Genomic DNA, 12,413 nt, shown 5'->3' on the forward strand with positions numbered 1-12,413 from the left:
ATATTATTTGCTCTGAGATCTTTTGTGTAAAGCTTCTCACAGATAGTGTCAGGCTGTAATTGACATCTCTCTTCAAAGAGCTAGGAGGTGTAAAATGTTCCCTTTGCTTCTTGGTTCCCAGCACGACCCCCTGGTAAGATTGGAGACAGTAGACTGTCGTCTCAAGACACATGTGTTGTGACCTCCAGCCTTCAGGACAGATGTTAAATTACTGCTAGTCACACAATAGACCTGTACATATTTCACTACACACACATACATATATATATACACAGTACAGACCAAAAGTTTGGACACACCTTCTCATTTAAAGATTTTTCTGTATTTTCATGACTATGAAAATTGTACATTCACACTGAAGGCATCAAAACTATGAATTAACACATGTGGAATTATATACTTAACAAAAAGTGTGAAACAACTGAAATTAGGTCTTATATTCTAGGTTCTTCAAAGTAGCCACCTTTTGCTTTGATGACTGCTTTGCACACTCTTGGCATTCTCTTATATACAGGAGATACCCAGGTTATACCGGCTATACATATATAATTATATACAGGAGATGCCCAGGTTATACCGGCTGTACATATATAATCATATACAGGAGATGCCCAGGTTATACCCTCTGTACATATAGAATTATATACAGGAGATGCCCAGGTTATACCGGCTGTACATATACAATTATATACAGGAGATGCCCAGGTTATACCAGCTATACATATATAATTATATACAGGAGATACCCCGGTTTTACCGGCTGTACATATATAATTATATACAGGAGATGCCCAGGTTATACCAGCTGTACATATATAATTACATACAGGAGATGCCCAGGTTATACCAGCTGTATATATTATATACAGGAGATGCCCAGGTTATACCGGCTGTACATACATAATTATATACAATAGAAGCCCAGGTTATACCGGCTGTACATACATAATTATATACAGGAGAAGCCCAGGTTATACCGGCTGTACATATATAATTATATACAGGAGAAGACCAGGTTATACCGGCTGTACATACATAATTATATACAGGAGAAGCCCAGGTTATACCAGCTGTATATATTATATACAGGAGATGCCCAGGTTATACCGGCTGTACATACATAATTATATACAATAGAAGCCCAGGTTATACCAGCTGTACATATATAATTATATACAGGAGAAGCCCAGGTTATACCGGCTGTACATACATAATTATATACAGGAGAAGCCCAGGTTATGCTGTATGTTAATGTTATGCTTTTCTCTGCAGGATCCTGAATACTTGAAGTTGAATATCACGAATACACAGACAGTGGTCATTGAACTGGGAGGAACCCAGATCTGCGACATGGATCTTACATCAGAAAGCACTTATTCCGTAGCTGTAGAAAATGGCAAGTGCATAACAGTAAGTGGAAGAATATGTGGTGATGCACAGGTGCGAAGCTGAATATACAGAGATGCTACATGGGTGATACACAGGTGGTGCACAGGTGATATACTGATTATATACAGGTGATACACATGTGCACACTGATTACACAAATGTGATATGCTGATTATACACAGGTGATATACTGATTATATACAGGTGATATACTGGTTATATACAGGTGATACACAGGTGATATACTGGTTATGCATATGAGAAACCCTTTATAAACAGGTGAAATACTGATTATACACAGGTGATATACTGATTATATACAGGTGATATACTGATTATATACAGGTGATATACTGATTATACACAGGTGACATACTGATTATATACAGGTGATATACTGATTATATACAGGTGATATACTGATTATACACAGGTGACATACTGATTATATACAGGTGATATACTGATTATACATAGGTGATGCACAGGTGATATACTGATTATACACAGGTGATATACTGATTATACACAGGTGATATACTGATTATATACAGGTGATATACTGATTATATACAGGTGATATACTGATTATATACAGGTGATATACTGATTATACACAGGTGACATACTGATTATATACAGGTGATATACTGATTATACATAGGTGATGCACAGGTGATATACTGATTATACACAGGTGATATACTGATTATACACAGGTGATATACTGATTATATACAGGTGATATACTGATTATATACAAGTGATATACTGATTATATACAGGTGACATACTGATTATATACAGGTGATGCACAGGTGATATACTGATTATACACAGGTGATATACTGATCATACACATGTGATATACTGATTATACACAGGTGATATACTGATTATACACAGGTGATATACTGATTATACACATGTGATATACTGATTATACACAGGTGATATACTGATTATACACATCTAATATACTGATTATACACATGTGATATACTGATTATACACATGTGATATACTGATTATACACATGTGATATACTGATTATATACAGGTGATATACTGATTATATACAGGTGACATACTGATTATATACAGGTGATATACTGATTATACATAGGTGATGCACAGGTGATATACTGATTATACACAGGTGATATACTGATTATACACAGGTGATATACTGATTATATACAGGTGATATACTGATTATACACATGTGATATACTGATTATACACATGTGATATACTGATTATACACAGGTGATATACAGATTATATACAGGTGATATACTGATTATATACAGGTAATATACAGGTGATATACAGGTGAGATAATGATTATACATAGTAATAATAATAATAAAAAATAATATTATTTCCATAGCGCCGACATATTCCGCAGCACTGAAACTATACTGATTATAAACAGGTGATATACTGATTATACACAGGTGATATACTGACTATATACTGGTTATACACGGGTGATATACTGATTATATACTGATTATACACAGGTGATATCCTGATTATATACTGGTTATACACAGGTGAGATACTGATTATATACTGGTTATACACAGGTGAGATACGGATTATATACAGGTGATATACTGATTATATACTGGTTATACATGGGTGAGATACTGATTATATACTGGTTATACACAGGTGAGATACTGATTATATACTGGTTATACACAGGTGAGATACTGATTATACACAGGTGATATCCTGATTATATACTGGTTATACACAGGTGAGATACTGATTATATACTGGTTATACACAGGTAAGATACTGATTATACACAGGTGATATACTGATTATATACTGGTTATACATGGGTGAGATACTGATTATATACTGGTTATACACAGGTGAGATACTGATTATATACAGGTGAGACACTGATTATACACATGTGATATATTGATTATACACAGGTGATATACTGATTATATACTGGTTATACACAGGTGAGACACTGATTATATACAGGTGATATACTGATTATAAACAGGTGATATATTGATTATACACAGGTGATATACTGATTATATACTGGTTATACACAGGTGAGATACTGATTATACACAAGTGATATACTGATTATATACTGGTTATACACAGGTGAGATACTGATTATATACAGGTGAGACACTGATTATATACTGGTTATACACAGGTGAGATACGGATTATATACAGGTGAGACACTGATTATACACAGGTGATATACTGATTATATACTGGTTATACACAGGTGAGATACGGATTATATACAGGTGATATACTGATTATACACAGGTGATATACTGATTATACACAGGTGATATATTGATTATACACAGGTGATATACTGATTATACACAGGTGAGATACTGATTATATACTGGTTATACACAGGTGAGATACGGATTATATACAGGTGATATACTGATTATATACAGGTGATATATTGATTATACACAGGTGATATACTGATTATACACAGGTGAGATACTGATTATACACAGGTGAGATACTGATTATATACAGGTGATACGCAGGTGAGATACTGATTATATACTGATTATACACAGGTGATATACTGGTGATACACAGGTGATATAGTGATTATATACTGATTATACACAGGTGAGACACTGATTATACACAGGTGATACACAGGTGAGACACTGATTATACACAGGTGATACACAGGTGAGATACTGATTATATACTGGTTATACACAGGTAAGATACGGATTATATACAGGTGATATACTGATTATACACAGGTGATATACTGATTATACACAGGTGATATACTGATTATACACAGGTGATACACAGGTGAGATACTGATTATACACAGGTGATATACTGATTATATACAGGTGATATATTGATTATACACAGGTGATATACTGATTATATACAGGTGATATATTGATTATATACAGGTGATATATTGATTATACACAGGTGATACACAGGTGAGACACTGATTATATACAGGTGATATACTGATTATACACAGGTGATATACTGATTATATACAGGTGATATACTGATTATACACAGGTGAGATACTGATTATATACTGGTTATACACAGGTGAGATACGGATTATATACAGGTGATATACTGATTATATACAGGTGATATATTGATTATACACAGGTGATATACTGATTATACACAGGTGAGATACTGATTATACACAGGTGAGATACTGATTATATACAGGTGATACACAGGTGAGATACTGATTATATACTGATTATACACAGGTGATATACTGATTATACACAGGTGATATACTGATTATACACAGGTGATATATTGATTATACACAGGTGATATACTGGTGATACACAGGTGATATAGTGATTATATACTGATTATACACAGGTGAGACACTGATTATACACAGGTGATACACAGGTGAGACACTGATTATACACAGGTGATACACAGGTGAGATACTGATTATATACTGGTTATACACAGGTAAGATACGGATTATATACAGGTGATATACTGATTATACACAGGTGATATACTGATTATACACAGGTGATACACAGGTGAGATACTGATTATACACAGGTGATATACTGATTATATACAGGTGATACACAGGTGAGATACTGATTATATACTGATTATACACAGGTGATATACTGATTATACACAGGTGATATAGTGATTATATACAGGTGATACACAGGTGAGATACTGATTATACACTGATTATACACAGGTGATATACTGATTATACACAGGTGATATATTGATTATACACAGGTGATATACTGATTATACACAGGTGATTGTCATGATCTCAATGGCAAGAGAACATAGCATAAGCATATATAGGAACTAGCTCTTGGAAGATGGGAACTGAGCTGACCATGAACTAAACCTAACGCACAACTAGCAGTGGCCGGGTAGCATGCCTACGTTGATTCTAGATGCCCAGCCCAGCCGGAGGACTAAATAAAGCTAGCAGAAGAAAATATTAGTCCTAGCTCACCTCTAGAGAAATACCCCGAAAGGAGACAGAGGCCCCCCACATGTATTGGCGGTGAGTTGAGATGAAATAACAAACGTAGTATGAAAATAGGTTTAGCAAATTTGAGGTCCACTTACTACATAGCAGAAGACAGAAAGGACACTTTCATGGTCAGCTGAAAACCCTATCAAAAATACCATCCAGAAATTACTTTAAAACTCTGGCATTAACTCATAACACCAGAGTGGCAATTCCCGTTCACAAGAGCTTTCCAGACACAGTAACGAAACTACAGCTGTGAACTGGAACAAAATGCAAAAACAAACATGGACAAGAGTCCAACTTATCTAGTAGTTGTCTAGGAGCAGGAACAAGCACAGAGAGGCTTCTGATAACATTGTTGACCGGCAAGCAACTAACAGAGCAGCAAGGTTATATAGCGACTCCCACATCTTGATGGGAACAGGTGAACAGAGAAGATGAAGACACCAGTTCAATTCCACCAGTAGCCACCGGGGGAGCCCAGAATCCAAATTCACAACAGGTGATATAGTGATTATATACAGGTGATACACAGGTGAGATACTGATTATACACTGATTATACACAGGTGATATACTGATTATACACAGGTGATATACTGATTATACACAGGTGATATACTGATTATACACAGGTGATATACTGATTATACACAGGTGATATACTGATTATACACAGGTGATATACTGATTATACACAGGTGATATAGTGATTATATACAGGTGATACACAGGTGAGATACTGATTATACACTGATTATACACAGGTGATATACTGATTATACACAGGTGATATACTGATTATACACAGGTGATATATTGATTATATACAGGTGATATACTGATTATACACAGGTGATATACTGATTATACACAGGTGATATACTGGTGATACACAGGTGATATAGTGATTATATACTGATTATACACAGGTGAGACACTGATTATATACAGGTGAGACACTGATTATACAGAGGTGATACACAGGTGAGATACTGATTATATACTGATTATACACAGGTGAGACACTGATTATACACAGGTGATATACTGATTATACACATGTGATATACTGATTATACACAGGTGATACTGATTATACACAGGTGAGACACTGATTATACACAGGTGATACACAGGTGAGATACTGATTATACAGAGTAGAGACCCAGATGGAAGCAGCCACACATTTTGCATATTATCACCTAAGGACTCTGAACTACCATTTGGCTGCGGATCTGATCGTCTGCAGACGTGGGTGTAGGGGGAGTAGATTTTGAGACAGTTACAACCAATCACTGGATAAGATTCTTCTTTTTTAGACTGACGATCTCAATGAAAAGCCATCAAATGGTCAAGCCTCGGTGAGGTAGGTGCATCCGGAAACATTCCATATATTGTATCCGCACATACACACCATGTATTCATCTGCTCAGTGCTCTGCATCTGCTCATTCTAAGCCTCAGAAGTCAGGAATACAATGTCAGAGCCGCAGTAAAGACTGACACAGGGGTAGCGGGAAGGAATGTGACTGCAATCGGGGGAGGGCACATGGGATTATCGCTCCTGACAACGTCATTACTTCCTCCAGATTCATCAATATGCTCGATGCATCAGTCAACATTTCAATTGGAGGAAACGAGGTCATAGTTAATCCGGGCGTCGTGTCAAGAGAAACCCTACTGAAGAGAACAAAGTAAGTGCCCCCAGGGTCAGCGCCCGGTGCCAGTTGGGGTCTGGGATTAATTGTCCATAATGGATCGTCCGGACCCTCCCCAGTTATATCCTGGGAAATCTGCAGAGATTCAGTGTCTGAGGGTCCGGGATGATCTCTGACTGCAGAGTCTTCTGTGCCCAGTGTAGCGTTATCAATGCGCCCATGGCGGTCCCTGATGTCCCCTGAGAGCCACCTCATCCATGTGTCACATTGTTGTCCCTCAGCCCTTATTCTTAAAGGGTTGGTTTACTTTAACAGGGAAATGAAATAAAATACGTGGCTTGGTCCCTGCATTACGGTCAGGGGTCTTATGTTGGGACCATCCCCTCACTAATGACACCAGGCAACAACGGGGCATTCTGATGAAGTTCTTATTCTTCATCTCCTGGTCAGAGAAAGCTCCGAGCTGATGGAGATATTCCTAATGCCATTACTACTTATTAAAGGTTATTTTTAAAGTGAACCATCCCTTTAAGAAACCAATACATATAACTGCTGAATAAAGTTGGGGGGCACAGACGATTGTTGACCCACCCAGGTAAAATCTAATCTAAGTAAAGCACTGTACTGTTCCCAAGTCTCACTTTCTGGCTGTTGTAAAATACCCCATCTTTAATTTGAAGCAGTAAAGTGAGATCCTACTGCTGTGATAGCGGCGGGGGAGGAGGTCCCGGTATCTGGGCTGTGCAGCCCCTCATTATCTGCTCCTCTCTACAGGATCATTGTTCTGGGTCGGATTGGAAGCACAGACTACTCCATTAACCTGGGACTGCTGGATTTCGGAGGAGCGTACACGGCCGTACTGAGAAGCGTACGTGACCTTTCTGTTTGGTCTCCAGACTTCTCGATCCACCACTGTATGTAGCAGGGTGGCCATGACAAGCAGAATTCATTAACCCTTCGATTGTCTGCACAATATTTTGCTTTGTTGGAGCAGTAGTTTGTGCTTTAGAGCTGCTCTTCCATTTTGGATTCTCTGTCCAGTTAAAGTAGTAGATGGAGGCAGGGACGGCCGTACGACAGCCCACATGGGAACTGAACCTTCATCCACGGCTCTTTTTCACTGCTGCATGGCACATCCTGGGAGGAGACGAACGTGAGGATATTCCGAGCCTCCACAGTCCCCGCTCTGGTATACGTCGTCCTCATTATTCCTGTGCTAGACGTTTATTTTTTTTTCTTGTTTTCAGAGGGACGAAGTTGAGCAAGAGATTAAAGTCGCCAAGATAGAAGACGTGGCAGCAAACAGCTTCCATGTGGCTTGGCAGGTGCCGCAGTACTTCCTGATCAGCGCCGGGGAAGTCATGTTTTCCGTCACTGGCCTGGAGTTCTCGTATTCCCAAGTAATGGCCCGAAAGAGTGGTTGTGTGCATTGCTGGACTGGGGTGTAACGGGCTGGACTGGGGCGTAACGGGCTGGCCTGGGGCGTAACGGGCTGGACTGGGGCGTAACGAGCCCTCTGGTGGAAGTGATTGGGGGCCCCTGCATCAGATTAGATGGGTGCACTCTCAGATCTGGAGGGGGGGGCTGTATTATGGGTGGTCTGGTGCCAGTCTGCCCAGTATCCTTAACACTGTTCGTCATTGACTCTCAGGATAGTAGTAGTTGTTGCAGTCATTCATCAGAGGTCTTGACACGTCAGATTGACACTAGACGGGGTGAGAGGTGAGCGGGGCGCAGACGTCCCATGTAATGGGAGGAGCTGCACATTTGGGGGATTACATCTGTTATTACTGGTCCAGATGTCTCTAGAATATTCCGTAAACAGACTTGTGACCCCTACATCTCCCCCTCTGCAGGCTCCCAACAGCATGAAGTCCGTCCTCCAGGCCGGCTGGCTGCTGACCGTCGCTTTCGGGAACGTGATAGTGCTGATTGTCGCCCAGGCGGGATCGCTGGAACAGGTATGAGGATAGAACTCGTAGGGCCCCAGCACCCGAGCATAGGCGACCCCAGCACACTGACACCGCTTGTTTCTCACCCCGCAGTGGGCGGAGTTCATCCTCTTCGGGGCTCTTCTGGTCGCCGTCAGCATCATCTTCTCCATTATGGGCTACTTCTACGTCCCTGTAAATCCTGACGACCTGAAGGACGAGGACGAGAAAGACGAGAAACAGGAGAAGAAGAAGATCCCTGACTTCTTCGAAATGAGTCCAGATATCAACATGGAGGAGAAGAAGACGAAGATCTAGAGGGCGGAGGCGGCACGCTGCGATCTCGGGGCTCATTATACGTGTTGTGGGGCGCTGCTTATTACTACGTCCCCCCGGCTCGGAGATTCTCCTTCTATTCTTCCTTATGATGAACTTTGGCAATGAACTGACGCTTCTCCGGGACGCTACGCCACTTTACAAGCACAAACAATCAGGGCACATGGGCCGATTGCTGCACTTTGGACAGTCTCATGTCATCACCTATAATCAGAGGAGCGCGGGGGTCCGGGCCACGGTCGGGGGGGCCGTGCTGCTGTGATTCATGTACATTAGCAGGAATACTGTGATACATTATACTGTATATAAATAAAGGCAAAAAATTAAATGGAGAAATTAACATTATCTCGTTTTGGAAAGGTGCATCTGATAACAAATGATTCGCTTCTCTCGAATATTGTATCCTCTGCAGACTCGACACTTAATGCTGAACCGTTCAGCTCTTGTAAGATTCCTGCAGGTGAAAGACTAGGAATATCTTGTAATAAAAAGTCTGCAGAAATCCGGAGGGACGCAGATGCCCCCATTAGGGCCCATGATTCAGCCGCCCGAACTGGACACATCAGGGACTGGGATAATGCGACTATTTCTCATTACACCAATCGTCCGCGCCGTCGACTTCCAAATGTTACATTAGAAACACAGAATTCCCATCACACGTGAAACTCCGTAGATTATGAGAAGACGCAGTAGATGCACGGAGAGACCTAAGAGGAACGTACAAGCTCCGGTCTCTGTGTCCAAGTATATCCTGACATTGAGGGATCCAGACTTTGTCCGAGGAAATCAAGAGAAGCGATTTCCACAATGGAAGCAGAAGGGAATTCAGAGGCTGGAAGATTAAAGCCTGAAGAAGGCGAGCGACGAATTGGCCAGAATTGGGAAATCACCAAATTCTGCAAATCTAACCGGAGATTCCTTATTACAGGTCGTTAATAACAGATTTGTGAACGGAGGAAAAAAGGTCAATTAGCTTTATTGACCAGTAAAGGCTCCAGATATGATTCTTTATCAGGTATTTATGGCTGCAATCAAGTGCCGGTGGTGTGGAAAGAAGGAAGATTCTCTAGTTGGAAAGTATCTACTTCATATATAGAAAGAATTTGGAAAGTTAAGTTCCCCAAACCCCATAGAGGAAAGTATGGGAAAAGTGTTTGTCCCCCACATGATTCATTAAGAAATGGATTCTTAGAAATTGATTAGAAAAAGAAACTCGTCAGATATCGGAAATAATTGGCACGTAAAAACCTTGGATGATTTATTACAAGATAGAAACTGAGAAACAAAGAAAAACAACAAAGTTTCTTTATGGAGCAGAAGTTGCACAATCAGAAGGTCACAGATGATGGAGGCGAATCATTATATGTCTATATTTAGGATATAAAAGGGGTTATGAAAGCGAGGGAAGAGATAAGGTCTGGGGTCTTCATTGGGTTTTATTTGATTATATGTTCAGATAACGGCTGTAACAATAAAAAGACAATTACAACAATGCTAATCCTGATTTATTGCTGATTCTTCAGTGTTTGATATCACGTTGTTGAATGTTATCAGTTGTAAATATTCTGTCTCGTCAAATAAACTTTATTAAAATGGAAAAAAAAAGGCAGAAAATCATAAAAAGTCCAAGATGTGCGATCATACGGGATCGGAAAATGGATCCGTGCGAAGTGTCGGAAGGTCAATATTTGGTGAAGATGAAGCCTCGGTCCATTCCATAGGCAGCCTCGGCTCACTCCCAGCACGGCCTCGGCCCACTCCATACGTGGCCTCGGCCCACTCCCAGTACGGCCTCGGCCCACTCCCAGCACGGCCTTATCCCACTCTATACGTGGCCTTGGCCCACTCCCAGCACAGCCTTTTCCCACTCTATACGTGGCCTCGGCCCACTCGCAGCACGGCCTCGGCCCACTCCCAGCACAGCCTTTTCCCACTCTATACGTGGCCTCGGCCCACTCCCAGCACAGCCTTATCCCACTCTATACGTGACCTCAGCCCACTCCCAGCACGGCCTCTTCCCATTCCCAGCACGGCCTCTTCCCACTCCATACGTGGCCTCGGTCCACTCCCAGCACGGCCTCAGCCCACTCCCAGCATGGCCTCTTCCCAATCCATACGCGGCCTCTTCCCACTCCCAGCATGGCCTTTTCCCACTCCATACGTGGCCTCGGTCCACTCCCAGCATGGCCTTTTCCCACTCCATACGTGGCCTCTGCCCACTCCCAGCACGGCCTTATCCCACTCTATACGCGACCTCAGCCCACTCCCAGCACGGCCTCTTCCCATTCCCAGTACGGCCTCTTCCCACTCCATACATGGCCTCGGTCCACTCCCAGCACGGCCTCGGCCCACTCCCAGCATGGCCTCTTCCCAATCCATACGCGGCCTCTTCCCACTCCCAGCACGGCCTTTTCCCACTCCATACGTGGCCTCGGTCCACTCCCAGCATGGCCTTTTCCCACTCCATACGTGGCCTCTGCCCACTCCCAGCACGGCCTCTTCCCATTCCCACCACGGCCTCTTCCCACTCCCAGCACGGCCTCTTCCCACTCCCAGCACGGCCTCTTCCCACTCCATACGTGGCCTCTTCCCACTCCCAGCACGGCCTCGGCCCACTCCCAATGTGGCTTCTGGAGTGTCAGGATTTACGTTTGGTTGCCAGGAGAAGCGAGGAGAATTTTAGCCTCATAAATCTGCTTGAGGCTCCGTAATATTCTGATAGATCGCAGTGACCGCACGGAAAGGTCGGGTTTAACTGCTGTCAGCAGCAGACAAAGGAACAAACCCTCAGCGATTAATGAGAGCGACGCTGCGCTGTGCAGAGAGAAGACGTTTTGGAGGAATTGCCTCCTGTCCGATCCCGGTGATGGAACAAACAATGGAGCAAAATCTATGATTAAATATTGACTGCGGAGTTCAGCTCTGAGGCTGCGACGCTCCCAGCGTTATATACATCATCCCGCTCCCTGCAAAATTCTGCTTTAATCCCTCATCATTCTCAACATCTCTGCTTGATGACAATTAATTGATTCAGGTTTATATTCA

At 41.9% G+C, this 12,413-nt stretch overlaps 1 protein-coding gene across 2 annotated transcripts in view; it reads left to right on the forward strand.

Annotated features, from left to right (window-relative positions):
- SLC15A2 (solute carrier family 15 member 2) overlaps positions 1-10,866 on the forward strand; it is a 49,455-nt gene extending 38,589 nt beyond the window's left edge. For both annotated transcript variants that reach the window (XM_077273303.1, XM_077273301.1), the window contains 7 exons: positions 1,273-1,410; positions 6,764-6,810; positions 7,033-7,137; positions 7,876-7,969; positions 8,349-8,501; positions 8,958-9,062; positions 9,147-10,866. In XM_077273303.1, the coding sequence (XP_077129418.1) occupies positions 1,273-1,410; positions 6,764-6,810; positions 7,033-7,137; positions 7,876-7,969; positions 8,349-8,501; positions 8,958-9,062; positions 9,147-9,350 (846 nt within the window). In that variant the 3' untranslated portion in view covers positions 9,351-10,866. The remainder of the gene's footprint in view (positions 1-1,272; positions 1,411-6,763; positions 6,811-7,032; positions 7,138-7,875; positions 7,970-8,348; positions 8,502-8,957; positions 9,063-9,146) is intronic.
- The last annotated feature ends 1,547 nt before the right edge of the window (positions 10,867-12,413 follow it).

Source organism: Ranitomeya variabilis, chromosome 7, assembly GCF_051348905.1.
Source record: "Ranitomeya variabilis isolate aRanVar5 chromosome 7, aRanVar5.hap1, whole genome shotgun sequence".
NCBI lineage: Eukaryota > Metazoa > Chordata > Amphibia > Anura > Dendrobatidae > Ranitomeya > Ranitomeya variabilis.